This window comes from Primulina huaijiensis, chromosome 9 (assembly GCF_012295235.1).
Source record: "Primulina huaijiensis isolate GDHJ02 chromosome 9, ASM1229523v2, whole genome shotgun sequence".
NCBI lineage: Eukaryota > Viridiplantae > Streptophyta > Magnoliopsida > Lamiales > Gesneriaceae > Primulina > Primulina huaijiensis.
In genome coordinates, this window is record NC_133314.1 from 23,106,714 (window position 1) to 23,122,795 (window position 16,082).

Below are 16,082 nucleotides of genomic sequence, written 5' to 3' on the forward strand. Positions count from 1 at the left end.
TTTTTTTTATTAGTTCACGTGCCCACTCCCCCTCCCACTCGTCCGCGCACGTGCACCTGCTTTGAATTTTCGGTCCCCCCGGCCACTGTCAGTCTCTATTTTTTTTTTAAATTAAATATCTCAAGTAAATGATTATAGAAAGAAGATTCAACGGGTGCCGACGATGCCTTGGTCTAATTATTAAGATTGAGGTGTTTAGAGTTGCCGGTCTTAAGTTCAAGTATTGCTGATTTCAGATAGTTTAGATTTAATTATTTCTTTGTATTTATTTTTGTTTGAGATAAGTAAGTTTGAAATCTAAGTTTAAGTTCTGTTAGTAGTGTGTACAGTTATATTATATCTTTGTAGTTTAAAATAATATCATACTTGTAATTTAAAAAAAATACAATGGGTGGATGTGGTGAAGTTTTAACAGATTTTACTTAAATAATATGGACCCAAGTTAAAAAATTTAAGTTAATCAAATTCAGTTTGGAGTAACTCTAATTGGAATGAATACTCAAGAACTAAAAAATGAATAATACCAAAATTTTATTAACAAAAGTTATATTACTAAAACGACGTGGCTTATTGGGTATATATATACATTACATTAGATAGTCACCGCATGCTAATTTATGAAGTTTGTATTCGTAATGTAATTTCAAACGTTACAGCAAATAAATATAACTTTAATAAAGCCAGAATTTAAGCTTAAGCCCTTTAATCTACACGGTTCCTTGCTCTCCGTCACACTGCAGGAAAACTAATAAAATGTTAAAGATAATTAGCTGTTTTTAAATTATCAATAATAATTTGATTCAATATGAAATTATCTTTTAAAAAAATATTGTATAAAACTAATAAAAACGTTAAATCTAAAATAATTAATTAAATATCTCACACGCAAATGACGCAATGGATACACTTAACAATACGACGGTAGATCTCAACAACTTTTGGATACATAAAAAAATATCCATAAATACAACCAACAATAAGTTAATATATAAAAATCATTAGCAAATATAATATTCACTAAACCAATAAAAAATTAGAAATAATAATAATAATGATGATTCCATTTATTTATATTTTTCTTACAGTGGTAACCAATGAACCCCCTTTTAAAAAGACTAAACACGTGCACCACCCGCGTTCAAGGGCAATGAAAAAGCCAAAACATACAGTGGCATTCTCGTAATTAACTCCACATATCAATCCCGAACATTTATTTAAAACACCATCCTCCTCCTCTTAACTGACCACAACAACCCAAAGGATCAATCCCTTCTCCATTCCATTCTCAAATAATCTTCACATGAACCCGGTCCAATCGGACCGGTCATAGTTTACAACCTGGTTCATTCAACTCTCCGGCGATAATATCTCCATCTGCTCGCGGAAAATTCGGAAGCTGAGCTTTTTTGATGACGTCGGGCGGCTCGAGGTTGCCGACTTGGAAGGAGAGAGAGAACAACAAGCGGAGGGAGCGGCGGAGGCGTGCGATCGCGGCCAAGATCTTTTCCGGATTGCGCTTGTACGGAAACTACAAGCTCCCCAAACACTGTGACAACAACGAGGTCTTGAAAGCTCTTTGCAACGAAGCTGGTTGGATCGTGGAAGAAGATGGGACCACATACAGAAAGGTACGATACAATTAATGAAAACACTCCACTGCGTAAGGTGAAGCATATATAAGTTGCTCCATGGTGGCATAGATCTTTAGACGGAGGCTGATTAATGTAGTTCTGGAACCGTAATGATAACTCTTATGCTTGTAGTTTTGAGCTTCCTTCCTTTCTGTGTGGTGTTGCCTGCAAAAATCGCTGGACGCATTCACGTTGATCCGGTCAGCAGGTGCTTCCGCTGGCCTGATAGGCTAGTTGGTTCCATAGCTTAGTGCTAAAGTGCGCTGTATGCACTCGGCGCATGATGCGAGTGGGAGAGTAATATAATAATAATTTTTGGGTAAAAAATAAGTCACCTTTCTCAGTCATCTTGCTGTTTTTTTTCTTTTTTAAATACGTAATTGAATATATATATATATATTTTAAATAATAGCCAAAGTGAGAAACACATGGGCCCGTCTGTACTTTCACTCCGGGTGAGAGTTTGTACAGATCCAATTGTCAGAAAGTTATCCGATTCTGATCACATTGTGGTTAGACGTCGATGCCCCCAAGATGCCTATAGTCCCACGTTCAATCCATTATAAATCTTGTCTGATTTGATGTGTGCAGCTATTCTGTTAATGTTCGACTTTTTACCTTAGGTAAAAAATTATCAATGGCGTTAACATATAAAGTCAGTGTTAGCCCTGTTTCGAAAATCAAACCTATACGATGTGGTGTCGAGGTTAAATTAGGGTTTTACAACTAGCCGTGAATAACGGCAATATCCCTTCACTTTTCTATTTAGGAAAATTCAGAAGGGACATGACACTAGGTTAGTTCGACCTTATCTTTGTGTATTAGTATTATCCAAGGGGTTGATCAAATGGTTATAAAACATAACGTCAATTTGGTGTAATGTATTTGAACAACGTAAGAAATGACAAGTACTATATTTACAATCATCGGATAAATATTTTAAATATTTTAAGTAATGTTTTAAGAGCATAGTCGAATAAATTCTTGAGGTGTTACTACATGTACAACTCTAGTCAGTCATGCTGGTAGTTCGTTTGTTGCTTGCTTTAATATTTTGAAATTGATTTTTGGTGCACATAGTACTCGGAAAGATCCAAGATCTCATCACGACCAGTGGTATACAATGAGAAGTCTTGATACCACGAATCAACGCTAACTAAATCGTCCCCTATCTCCTTCAATCAAATGCCTAGGCCAGATCACTCCGCTGTGCATTGTGCATGTTGCAAATGCTTTAGACTAAAATATGGTGGGACAAATGGGTATCAAACTTGAACTAATCTTCATTATAGCTATACCATTTACTTAACCATAAGGCTGTTGCATGAGTATGTGGGCATGTTATGGAACATGCTTAGTTTAGTTTGAATTTTAGTGGGGAATGCAGCTATATTGGATGACAGTATGATTTACGCTTTTAAAGAAATTTTATAGGACATGAATAATTGCTATTTGACCTTTTTATCGGCATATCTCCATCATTATATGCTTTATGGTGGGGACGGGGATTGGATAACATGACTCAAGCTTATTCCTTTTTCCATGTTTTGTTTTGCGATTACTGCTCAAAATGTTTATGGCCCCGGGAGCCAATAACACAAACCGACAGTACAAGGATCGAGCATTGATGAGTAAGCTGTGTTAAATTATCACACATAAGATATTCACAGAACTGGTGGGGGAACCCTTAATGTGAGTGCCGGCACATGTCGATTCCAACCAATTGTACAGTGATAGATTTATCGTATTACAGATCTAAGAGCATGATAAATCTTTGTGTCTTTGCATCCACTTATTTAATATGAAATTTTTATCACAATTATCATGTTGACTTGGACTTGAACGGTTGATCAATGAAACCTTGTCATCAAGTTGAAGTCCCTGATGAACATTTGGGCTGAAGTGGACTACATGGCTACACCTGCTGTTGACCTATTTCATTGTCTTGACCTCGTCCATGTTTTTTCTCAAGTGCTTCTACCTTCTGCAGGGTTGCAAGCCTGTTGAACGAATGGACATCATGGGTTCAGTAGCAGTCAGCCCATGCTCGTATCAACCAAGCCCAGAAACCTCTTTCAATCCAAGCCCTGCATCGTCTTCGTTTCCTAGCCCCATCTCTACTCCTTATGCTATAAATGTCAGTAACACTGCTGATCCTAACTCTCTCATCCCATGGTTAAAAAACTTATCATCCGGCACGATGCCCGCTTCATCTAAGTTCCCGCATCATCTCTACATACCAGGTGGTTCTATAAGTGCTCCAGTCACCCCTCCACTGAGCTCACCAACTTCACGTACTCCTAAATTGAGAAGTAACTGGAATGACGCAAAAACAAATCCAGCATGGCCTAGTCAGCGCCACCCATTCCTACCCTATTCTGCTCCTCGAAGTCCTGGTATACAAACCCCACCTGATTCAGGATGGCTTTCTGGTGTTCAAACCCCTCAAGAGGGACCCTCGTCTCCAACATTCAGCCTTGTATCACCAAACCCATTTATTTTCAAAGAACCATTGTCAAATGGAGGTTCCCGTATGTGGACCCCAGGGCAAAGCGGAGCTTGCTCTCCTGCTTTCACGGCAGGGCTTGACAAGACAGCTGATGTTCCTATGTCCGACGCAATTTCAGCTGAGTTTGCCTTTGGAAGCAATACCAAAGAACTAGTGAAACCTTGGGAAGGAGAGCGTATACATGATGAGTGTGTTCCTGATTATCTCGAACTTACTCTTGGGAATTCTGGTACTAGGTAACACAAAAGCCTTTCTCCTTCCCTCTTTTGACTTTTTCAAGATATGTTTCTCGTTGATTGAGGACAAAACGTTTGATTTGGTGAAATTTCAGGTGATGACATGGAAGAAAGGGCTTAAGTTGGTATCTATCTAAATTTGTGTTGACAGTTCTTAAAATTATTGCACACGGTAGGACCAGGTTGCTTTCTGTCTTTTCCTTTTTGCTTCACTATGTTCTCAAAAAGAGTATCTATAGTAGAATTAGCTTATGTAGTTAGCTCTGCACATTTTTTTCCCGGGCAGAAATTTTTAATGTTGTGTTTTACCCAGCAAATTGTTTTGATTCTTTTTCCCCTTTGAATACTGAAACATTCTGCAAGTGTTCAATTGTGTTGTAATTGAATGTACCTTGGACGTCAAAAGACTATCGAATTTTCTTGTACAGCTCTGGTCTGCATGTCTTTGTATGTCTGTGCCTTTTTCTGGGGTTTTCCTACCCATAACCTCCAGTTGCATGCTGTAGGAAAAAAATTTCAATTTAACTTGGGCAAGCTAGGCTTGATGAAAAGCTACTCAACTTTTACTTTTACGATTTGATGGTAATTATGACTTCGATTCAATGACGGGAAATTTATACGGTCAGTATAGCTATTATTACGGCAGTCTGAATTTTACATCAAATGGATACAATGAACCAACGCGTGGAACTGGCCGAGGAGTTAATTAACTTGGTTCGACATTAATAATTAAGATCCAAATAAGGTTCAAAAACTGAACTAGCCTATTAAATAGAAAGAAATAAAATCACGACGCACTTACAAACTTGAGTTGTTAAAGAGGGAGAGAAGAAACAATGATTGTATGCATATATTTTTCTAGAAACACTGTTTCGCAAGTGCAGAGACGTAATGTACTGAAGATCAAAAGGCATAGGGAAAAATTAAATCGCGTTTGCTGACTCACTCTGAAGTTAAATATGCAAAGTAATTTATTTGAATTCACTACCTTATAATGGATAGAGTAAAACCTTTACTACAGCTACATGTATAACAAGCAGCATGAGAACCGGGGGACCATCTCAAATTGCTTAATTTAGTTTTGTCTGTCGTGATAATACATGTCGATGTCAAGCTCAATCGACCCCTGAAAACCAATTGACTCGGAAAACAAATCTACCGCGGAAGAATCCTGTGTCATAGAACCGACTTTACGATTAATAATGTTTAATTTAAAACTAGATTCGATGAGGTCATCAAAGGCCTATTAGCTCAGTTGGTTAGAGCGTCGTGCTAATAACGCGAAGGTCGCAGGTTCGAGACCTGCATGGGCCAATGAATACATTTTAATTTTGTACGGTCTCCTTTTTTTACCCTCCGAGAACTGAAATTTACCAAACGGTACCCACTAACTACACGATCGTCTCTAACGGAAATGGAACACATTTATTTATATATCAACCCAAAAAATAAATCAAATTTACAAAGAAAGAAGGAAATCAATCATCCATTCCGGGTCAGGGCGAGGAGACAGGAATCATTAATTAATACATATGTATGATATTAGATCAAGGTTTATTTTAGCGTTATTTTGATTTAAAGTTATTAACTATATATCAATATTCAATATATTTCTTATTTCTAATTTGTATTGCGTCATTTTCTCTCCCAACTCTCCTTCATTTTGTTCTCACCCTTTCTCTCTCCACACCACAAATATTATTCAAATTAGTTTTATAATCATCAGTAAAAATAAAACTTCAACCATCCTATTTTATCTATTTTAACTTTGTTTTGATTCTTGAATGTTATTTTACCTATTTTTATTTTGCATTTTTGTGTTTACATTATCTTCAAGTACACTATTTATTGTTGTTTTTAATTAATTTGAATATTTGTTTTATTTTCTCATTCACAAAAAAAAACACAAAAACTGACCGCAACAACTTAAAATGCGAAATCAATTTTCTCTATATAAACCGCAATTAAAAAATATAACCGAACTGTAAATGGCAATTTGATTTGAATTTTTTACAAAATAAAAAATTTGAAACTCAAATTTCCCAAATCTTTATTTTATCTCCCATCCCATAACAAATCGAACCAAAAATTATATTTTTTTTTAAAAAAAATGAAGAACTAAACATAAAAATTCAGAATGGGGTATCTGATTTTAATCCATACAACGATGTTTTCATAGTTCCTAATGCTTGAATTTTAGCCATTTGCTCACATGCATATATATGATATGAAGCATGAGCAATTCATGCAAAAAACTCTTGTAAGATGATCTCACGGATCAATTTTATGAAACAAATATCTGACAAGACACAATTCATGAAAATTTATTGTTTTTATGCCCTTATTATTCATGATAGTTATAGATCAAATAACTCACCCGCCTCACCAAATTATACTAGTTCAAGACATCTTTTCCTTTCATTATCGTTTCGGCCGCTTCTTCTTCAGTATCAAATGGCGTTGCTACAGATATAAAGGATGATGATTTGAATTTCAATGAGAGTTTTTCAAGCGAATGCAGTCTTTTCAGTCCACCCTTCATGCAAAAAGTAACTAATTAACTAAATATTATGTAGTTCATGTATGAGAAATTACATGATATTTCACATGGCAGATGATAGCGGAGACAATATTGGGCACATACTTCTTGATAAGGACAAAGTGGTGACACGGCCGGGATCACGATCGTGTGGGGGCTGTTGTGATGGTCATGGTTTACTCGGTCGGTCATATCTTCGGCGCATATTTCATTCCCGCCGTAACCTTCTTTTGCCCCTGCAAAAAGCTCCCATGCAAACAGGTAAAAATCACGATTCTCAGATCAGTTCTTTAGAACATATTATTCATTTGATGGGGCTCCATTTGTGAATTTCTTAGTTAACTATTTCATGTAGGTACTTGCGTATGTCTCAGCTCAGATAGTTGGATCCACCCTAGCAAGCGGGACCCAAGACTACTGTTCGGCGGACCACACAACCATTTCGCTGGAACTCTTCCGACGAGCCCAGTCTTGCCGTCTATGGTGGTGGAATTTATCATTACATGATTTCTACCTCATGTTCGTCGTAACAAAGCCCCATGCCGTTGTAATTTTTTATAAAGGTGCAGTCTTTCTGATATTTAAACAACGTAACATAATCCAGTCAGTAATCAACTAGCCACTATGTCTATGTAAAAAACACGGACAAAAGACAGTTTTTTTTTGTTTTAATTTAATAAAAACTATTTTATTGCGTTGGGCAGCCCGATTTATTAATTGGTGGCTCTGGATTTCTTATGGGCACAAGCATCCCCCAAGTAATTCAGTGTTATGATTCTTCATGATCTGCATATTGGTCTTTTTTTCCTGGGTGCTTATTTTGAGGTAGAATGGGCAGTTGGTCAGACATTGATTTTGCTGACCCAACAAGCAGCTTAGGCCTAGTATAGTTTGGAGCAACTACAATATCATATGGATCTATCTATCTACAGAACCAACATTCGGGGCCTGGGCCTATAATATTATCAAATTCACACAAAAGCCTCTACACGAAATCACGAAGACCGGATCTTTCTTTCAGAGCTAAAGCCACGATGGTTCAAAATATTGACCCTAGCCCAGACATGAGGAAGGACTTGGTAATGGACGAAATGCTTAAAATATAAAAGACATATACAGGAAAACTAGAAGTTTATATAGTGCATAGCTACTCTTTATTCAAAGATGGAAGAGAAGAAGAAAAGATGGGTCTGAATCAAAATAATCCACTCACAAAGGCAACGCGCTTCTTGAATCTTGCCATTATTATACATACAGTCAAAAGCCTCTCCTCCCTTTTATTAAATTTTGATTTGAATAGACAACCACCGAATCTGATCCGACAAAAACAACATGGTAGAGAGTTCAAAGTCCAATCTTTGACAAAGTCCCAACAAACCTCCCAAGAAAATAACGTAGAAAATTCTCCCCCCTCCCCCCCCAACTTTATTCTTTTTTCGCTCTAATCAACTGAATGAAACATTCTTGAATCTCTGCTCTTCCATGGATTTCCCAGAGAAGAGCATCAGTAGCACAAGCCCAGCAGTTCCAGAAAATTCACTGATCACCACTCTCTGCAACTCAATCCAAGCTCTGGGACGGGGTTTTGACGTCACTTCTGACATTAGGTTGCTTTATTGTAAAGGAGCCCCTGGCTCTAGGTTGGTGCATATTGACGAAGAAAACACCGAAGATCTTGAAATTTCTGAATCTTATGCAATCCGAGATGTTTCTGTTGACATTGGGTGTTCTGTAGGCCAGAGCTCTAATGTGAAGACCCCTGTTTGGACTTTCCACGAGGTTTGTTTCTGGCCCGACCCATTCCCGTGATTTATTTCTGTTCGATTGAGATAAAAAGGTATTGTTGAGGTTATGATAATGAATCGTTCTTGGTTGGATATTGAACCTTGAATGGGGCTGCGCAAGATTTTAGCTTTTTTACTGAACACTTGAACTAAAAATGCTGGTGATGAGTTGTCTTTGTCGGATTGTCTGGATAATATGTAGGATCTTGTGTGGAAACATTGTCTTCTTTCTCTTTGCCATTTTAATTGCACGGGATACAAGATTATTGGCTTTTTTTTAATGCACGTAAATTATATTGAATCCATGTTATGTTTTGAGGTTATATTTCTTAAGCGTTTTAAAAACTTTTATAACCTTATACAAACACGAACAAATACCTAAAACACACTCTGTCATACGCCCCACAATGACTTCTAAACAAATATTGGGGCTCTTTATAAGCTTGTTGGCTTTTCACTTAATATACTTGTTATTATTTTTTGTTTGATTTATTCTCTGGGTTTATATCCTAATATTGGTGCCCCTTAATGAATCAACGTAGCAGAGGGGGATCCCTGGGAAAGTATTAAGTTGAATATGACAAATGTTGCTAGGTCACTGAAGGCTATCCAGATGTGGATGTTGGCTTTTAAAGGCATGGCCAATGTTATATATCCCATGTAGGCTTAAAAAAATAGCTTTACTAAAAATTTCCGCACAACTGGAAACTACTTCTTGTTCTAGACAGGTCCATAGTATGAGTTATAGGTATGAAAGGGGTTGGAAAAAAATGCTTCAATCTGAAGTTGGCGCGCCTTTGCGGACATTTATCATGATTGAAAGAAGTGGTGTCAGATATGAAATTCGAGAAAACCTTTTGCTGCCGCAACATACAAATTGTGTGTGCCTATTTCTTGAATGTGGTGTTAATCGAGGAGTTTAGTTACATCTTCACAGTTAAATAGCACTGGGCAAATAGTTTGATCACATGCCACGCAAGGTTACCCATTTTTGTGTTGCTCCATTTGTTTGAGATAATGTTTTGTTTCATATTTGATAATTGACTAAGGTAAAATTGTGATAAATCTCTTCACTAAATCATGACAGCGTGGCTCTAAATGAGTAAATAAATTTATTATATGCTATGGAGAATGAGCATTTCCCTTGGTTGAGTCCTCATTCCTCAATATATTTATTTCCCGATGTGACAGCGCCCTTAAAGATTTATTATAGGATCTTTGGACTTGAGAATGTCAATGCCCATCTTTGGTCTGAAATGAGCATTTGCTACTCCTCAATATATTTTATTTCCCGATGTACAGCGCCCTTAAACCTTTATTATAGGACCTATGGACTTGAGAATCTCAATGCCCATCTTTGGTCTGAAATGAGCATTTGCTACTCATGATTTAATTTTCTTGGTGTTCTTTCACAATTAAATCTCCTCACCTAGCTATTCATCTCATGTTTATTCCATACTTGCATTTGCAGATGGCTAAGTATTTTAATGAAAAATCAGATATACCTGGTGATATACCGCTTGGAAGCTTCAATGCCATGTTTAATTTCACTGGCTCTTGGCAGCTTGATGCAGCAGCTACACAATCCCTCGTGATGGTTGGATTCATTATCCCCTTATATACGGTCACACTAACAAATCTCAATTTAATTTTGCGTGAAGAAGTCAAAAGTGCCGTTCCATATTCTTGGGACCCTGCATCCTTGGCAAGGTAGCATCTATGAAAGTCTTAGGACTTAGCATCAGAATTTCACTGATATATCATCCTTTTCCTGGATATTGCATGAAGTTTCCAAGTTATTTGGTTTATGAAGTGTATCTGAAATTATAGTTTTTGGTTACTTCTACAACATGAATATGAAATATACACGCTATTCGATTTTCTTACGTCAAATATTCTGTCAGCTTTATTGAAAACTATGGCACTCATATCGTTACCTCAGCGACAATTGGAGGAAGGGATGTTGTCTACATCAGACAGCACCAGCCATCGCCATTATCGATGTCAGATATTGAAATATACGTGAAAGACATTGGAGAGCAGAGGTTCGCAGATTCAAAGGGTTATGTTAGTTCTGGTGCCTTAAAATACAAGGACAAGGTGAGTCGAGCAGCATTCTTTGAGTTTGTACCGTATAGCTGACTATATGCTGATCAAACATACTTTTTTCTCTTGAATACTTTTAGGTCATTTATGTATCACATGTTTACAGAATTATGGCATTTATTTATTTATGCAGGACGTTACCGTCATTTTCAGAAGGAGAGGAGGAGATGACCTTGAACAGAGCTATGGCAAGTGGGCCAGGACCGTAGAAGGAGCGCCTGATGTTATCAACATGACATTTATGCCCATTGTGTCTTTGCTTGAAGGAGTACCTGGAATAAAACACTTAGCTCGTGCTATTGAATTGTACTTGGAGTGTAAGAGTTTATCTTTTGTTATTTTGTTCAAAGCGGAATTTGGAAATCATGCAGAATTTTCTTCTAATTACCAGCTCAAAATTCTTGGAAATTGAATATTTGGCTAATGAATATCTTAGAGTTGTTTCTCTTACATCTTGAACTTTGTGAAAAAATTTCATTTTGTTCAGATAAGCCGCCTATCGAGGATCTACAGTATTTCTTGGATTTTCAAATTCCTCGGGTTTGGGCTCCTGAGCAGAACCTACAAAGGAAGGAACCCGTGTGTCCATCTCTTCAGTTCAGTTTAATGGGTCCTAAACTTTATATAAGCCACGATCAGGTATCTTAGTCTTCTGTTACAATGTTATGTCAGTGTCGACTCTCCACTTTATTTCAATGTTTAATTTTGGACATTCTACGATGTAACAGGTTGCTGTAGGACGTAAGCCTGTCACAGGGCTCAAGCTTAGCCTAGATGGTTGCAAGCAAAATCGTCTTTCTATAAACCTGCAACATCTAGTGTCTCTTCCCAAAATTCTTCAACCCCATTGGGACTCCCACATGGCTATAGGTGCACCAAAGTGGCAAGGACCCGAAGAGCAGGATAGCAGATGGTTTGAACCAATTAAGTGGAAAAAATTCTCGCATGTAAGCACTGCACCAATAGAGTACACAGATACATGCATCGGAGATCTTTCTGGCGTTCATATTGTCACCGGGGCTCAGCTAGGTGTATGGGATTTTGGGGCAAAAAGCGTGCTTCACCTTAAACTCCTATTTTCCAAAGTACCAGGATGTACTTTAAGGCGATCTGTATGGGATCATAGTCCCTCAAATCTATCTGCTGCACAAAAGCTTGATGGCTCGTCTACTTCATTACCAAACGAAAAAGGGGACGGTTCCAGCATAATTGGAAAACTGACAAAAATTGTGGATATGACAGAAATGTTGAAAGGGCCCCAAGATATGCCAGGGCACTGGTTGGTAACCGGAGCCAAGCTTGGAGTTGATAAAGGGAAAATTGTTTTACGTGTAAAGTACTCTCTACTGAACTATTGATAGATGATTGCGTTAGCTAGGATTCTGCTTGTACCTCCATTAACAGGATAATATATTTTCATTTCTTGATCAGGCGATCTACTGCTCTATTCTTCTGTACATTATATATGCCAATATAGTCGGTCATTCATTGTGCTTGAATATTTATTGAGATTATACTTGATGCTTGTCGTGTATAAGGGTAAAAATCTGCATTTGTTTTTGTATTTTGGTTTCTCAGAAGTTAATTTTTCTTTCTTTTCATCTGCATATCAACAAATATTTTTGTTTTGATTTTATCAGTACTAAGTCTAACTGAATTATCTTTGGTCAAAAAACTTCAATCTCACTTTATCTTTTTCAAAACTTTTGTTTTTTGTTTTTTTTTGTATTAATGATTATCAAGGAACTCAACGTTGAGACACAAAAGATTAGAATTCAAATTGAACCTGATTGCAAAAGTTCGAAAAATAATCAGATGGAATCAAGATTAGCTGAGTCTGACAAATAAATAAGACATGAGTATCTCGAATCAAGGGGTGGTTTTCCATTTGGATTTTACTAATCGAGCAGAAACCAACCATCTCAATTTAAAAACAATAGGGTGTAAATGTTGGATAATTTCTAGAATATACCCCCATAAGAGTTAACTAAAACCATCCAATAATCGTTTCAGTTGTAGCTTAATTAGCATTTTTGGTTTTCCATATGCATATGATACCACCAGTACTCAAAACTATGCAGGAAAATACTAAATGTGTTGAAGGGAAGGTGAATTGGAAAGGAAAAATACGGCTCGAAAAGATAAGCATGGTCGAATAGGTGTCTCATAACTCATTCTAGGTACCACCACAACTATTTCAATTCAAAAACATAATTTAGAAGGTCTGTCAAATACCAACGACGTTTTTTTAAAGGGACATATGCTTTCGAGCACATGGCAACTTTCGGATTGGCAGTAAACTTGGTAACATACTATACTGGGGTGATGCACTTTAGCATAGACGATGCAGCGACTCAACTGACAAACTTGTTGGGGACTAGTTACATTATCGCCATTGCCGTGGCCTTTCTAGCAGACACATATGAAGGCAGATTCAAAGCAGTTCTTGTAGCAGCTTCTGTCGAGTTTCTGGTTAGTTTTCATGAATTCAGATGCTTCATTTCTCAAAAACCTTATAATCACTGAACTTTTCCTTCATTTAGGGACTTGGGCTGCTAGCTCTGCAAGCTCATTATCCAACTGAGGCCACCTCTCTTCAACATATATGATAAAAACTCTCATTGTGTACAAGTCAGTGGAACCAAAGCTGTGCTCTTGTTTGTTGGTTTTTATTCTACAGCCATTGATTTGGAGGAATAAAAGCTGCATTGCCATCACATGGTGCTGACCAGTTCGATGATGAGGTGCTACTAGTCTCACTGTTTTTGTTTGGATCCAAGATACTAAAGGGTGGGATTGGGGTTTCTTTGCGAGCATGATTTCTATGTTCTTTGGGTTACTGATCTTCGCTTCTGGGTTACCACGATATCGTATCCATGTAATAAATGGGAGTAGTGCCCTCTCTGAAATAGTACAGGTGAACACAGTAAACGAATTCTATTCTTGCTGGACTGAAGGTAATTTATTTTTTGTTTGCCCGAAAAGGTCTATGTTGCATCCACCCGAAACAGGAAGCTTTAACTTTCTGACGGCTTTAATGACTTGTACGAGATCAATAACTACAGGGAAGCAGCGAATCAATCAGAAGTTTTACCGCACGCCGATGCTTTCAGTTTCCCTCATTTTCAAGGAATTTAAATATGACATAAATTGGTTTTTCTCCATATCAGATTTTCTGGCGATTTTGTTTGCCAGGTTTCTTGATAAAGCAGCTATCCTGACTCCTTCAATACAAAACTCGGAAAGGCCGAATCCATGGAAACTCTGTCGAGCGACGCAAGTCGAAAATGCAAAAATAATACCAAACATTGTTCCAATCTTTTGCTGCACCACCATCATGACCCTTTGCTTGGCTCAGCTTCAAGCCCTTTACATCCAACCGGGAATAACAATGGACACAAGCATCACCAAGAATTTCGATTTTCCACCTGCATCGATAGCAGTCCTCCCTGTCTTGTTTATGATAATCGGCGTTCCACTGTACGATCAAATATTTGTCCCATTTGCAAGAAAATTCAATGGCATTCCCACAGGCACAACGTATCTTCCACGAGTTGGAGTTGGTCTCATCCTATCCTCACTGTCAATGGCCCCGGCTGCAATAATGGAGGTAAAGCGCAAACGAGATGCAAGAGATAGCAACATGCTTGATTCAATCCCGTTGCTTCAGCCGCCACTCCCAATCAGCGTTTTCTGGCTGTGGTTTCAGTACTTCATATTGGGATAGCAGACATGTTTACATACGTCGGGCTCCTCGAGTTCTATTCCCAGGCCCCGAAAGATGTCAAATCGTTATCGAGCTGTTTCCTTCGGAGTTCAATGGCGCTTGGGTAATTCCTTAGCACTAGTTCAATTTTTGCATCTACTTGTCGTCACAAGTAGGTACAAGTAAAGGAAAGTGAGTTGCGACAGTGCAACATATCCATGAGCTGCAGATTGTACGAGAATAGTGCAGATTTGGACAAGCAAATTCAATTTTAGATATTAAATAAATAGTGTTTGTATAGAAAAATCTAATTTTTTTTTATTAAAATTAAAAATAGTTTTTCAATAGTAATATTTTATGTTAGTGTGATATAATCATTTAAAATTTAAAAATAAGAAAAAGATAAAAATTTATTTTATTATGAATCTACTAATCTAGGTTTTATGATAGTTTTAATAAATAAAAATTGAATATTTTATTTTAAGTTGAGAAGATAAGTATTTTTTCTTTATTAAAAAACATAAGTTAGTCTCTAATTTAATAATAATTGCGTGTTTATATTTTCATTTTTATGATTAAACAATTGATTTTATTTTAAAATTTTGTGTTATTTATATTAATGCAAAACAATAAGATTAAATTTTAAAATTTTGTGTTATTTATATTAATTCAAAACAATAAGATTAAAATTTTTAAAAGATAATTGGACAAAACATAATTAGTAAATTAATTAAAAATAAATATGTTAACATAATTTTGAAGTGAGTAGATTAAATTGGTTATTATAAGGTACTCTCTGTTTATGACATAATGCATAAATAGCAAGTATAATACTACTTGCGTCTTAATTATATATATTTCCTTTCTTTTTTTGTTTGTATCAAATATAGTAAAGTTCTATATTTAGTTGTATTTTTTCGTTTTGCTAATATATTTATATTAACTAAATATTAAAAAATGTTCAGCTATTTTTTAAATGAATTAAACAAAGATTAAATATGAAGTTTTTATGTAAAATTGTTTTTTCAATAATTTTTTTTAATACATGTGCAAAAATAAATAAATTTTTATATTTAGAACGAAAAAATATAAATTATAATTTTCGAGTTGTTATTCGAGTCACGGAAAGGAACATAATCCAATAAATTAACTTCATAATAATTACACTCAATTATCTATTATTAGGAAAGTTCATATATATTTTTCAAAGAGTTTTTTTTTGTAACATTGAATTAATAAAAAATTTTCATATGAGACTGTTTTACGAGTCAATTTTGTGAGATTGAACACTCGATTTAACATATTAAAAAATATTATTTTTTATATCAAAATTATTTCTTACTGCATGTATAGATCAGATCGATTTGTCTCACTAACATCACAAAAGACTTATTCATAGGCATTTGGTTGATTGGTTTATTTTATACGATAAACAAATTTTTGGAAAACTATAAGAAATATATATTAGAATTAAACAAAAACTCTTATTTACATTTATTATATAGTATACAGGCCTATGTCATTATTAATCAAGAAAATTGTGGGGAAAAAAACTAAGAAGAAGAAAAGGA

At 36.1% G+C, this 16,082-nt stretch overlaps 2 protein-coding genes, 1 long non-coding RNA gene, 1 other non-coding gene and 1 pseudogene across 5 annotated transcripts; 4 read left to right on the forward strand and 1 right to left on the reverse strand.

The window, feature by feature from the left end:
- The first annotated feature begins 1,207 nt into the window (after positions 1-1,207).
- Positions 1,208-4,805, forward strand: LOC140984592 (BES1/BZR1 homolog protein 4-like). Of its 2 annotated transcripts, XM_073452129.1 has the most exons (3): positions 1,217-1,628; positions 3,622-4,376; positions 4,472-4,805. In XM_073452129.1, the coding sequence occupies exons 1-3, from the start codon at positions 1,410-1,412 to the stop codon at positions 4,473-4,475; spliced, it is 978 nt and encodes a 325-aa protein (XP_073308230.1). In that variant the 5' UTR covers positions 1,217-1,409; the 3' UTR covers positions 4,476-4,805. The 2 variants fall into 2 exon arrangements, with proteins under 2 accessions (XP_073308231.1, XP_073308230.1); XM_073452130.1 differs by having other exon boundaries at positions 1,208-1,628; positions 3,622-4,805.
- On the reverse strand, positions 1,681-3,615 carry LOC140984593 (uncharacterized). Its single transcript, XR_012176644.1, has 2 exons — positions 2,280-3,615; positions 1,681-2,222 (listed from the first exon to the last, which is right to left on the reverse strand). It is a non-coding gene; the product is annotated as an uncharacterized lncRNA (long non-coding RNA).
- Positions 4,806-5,616: 811 nt separating the features above from the next.
- Positions 5,617-5,690, forward strand: TRNAI-AAU (transfer RNA isoleucine (anticodon AAU)). The gene has a single exon. It is a non-coding gene; the product is annotated as a tRNA-Ile (tRNA).
- A 2,406-nt stretch (positions 5,691-8,096) lies between these two features.
- On the forward strand, positions 8,097-12,322 carry LOC140985294 (MACPF domain-containing protein CAD1-like). The gene is made up of 6 exons (XM_073453110.1): positions 8,097-8,694; positions 10,171-10,409; positions 10,604-10,799; positions 10,939-11,122; positions 11,293-11,444; positions 11,534-12,322. Exons 1-6 carry the CDS (start codon positions 8,398-8,400, stop codon positions 12,161-12,163), a joined length of 1,698 nt encoding a protein of 565 aa, XP_073309211.1. The 5' UTR covers positions 8,097-8,397; the 3' UTR covers positions 12,164-12,322.
- A 558-nt stretch (positions 12,323-12,880) lies between these two features.
- On the forward strand, positions 12,881-14,687 carry LOC140983995 (protein NRT1/ PTR FAMILY 4.6-like; annotated as a pseudogene).
- Positions 14,688-16,082: the final 1,395 nt, after the last annotated feature.

Excerpts from the sequence above, each read along its gene's own strand:
- LOC140984592 (XM_073452130.1), top strand. The coding sequence starts at position 1,410 with ATGACGTCGGGCGGCTCGAGGTTGCCGACTTGGAAGGAGAGAGAGAAC. Across the intron at positions 1,629-3,621 it reads ATGGGACCACATACAGAAAG|GGTTGCAAGCCTGTTGAACG; the intron begins GTACGATACAAT and ends TACCTTCTGCAG.
- LOC140985294 (XM_073453110.1), top strand. The coding sequence starts at position 8,398 with ATGGATTTCCCAGAGAAGAGCATCAGTAGCACAAGCCCAGCAGTTCCA. Across the intron at positions 8,695-10,170 it reads CTGTTTGGACTTTCCACGAG|ATGGCTAAGTATTTTAATGA; the intron begins GTTTGTTTCTGG and ends TTGCATTTGCAG. Across the intron at positions 11,123-11,292 it reads TATTGAATTGTACTTGGAGT|ATAAGCCGCCTATCGAGGAT; the intron begins GTAAGAGTTTAT and ends CATTTTGTTCAG.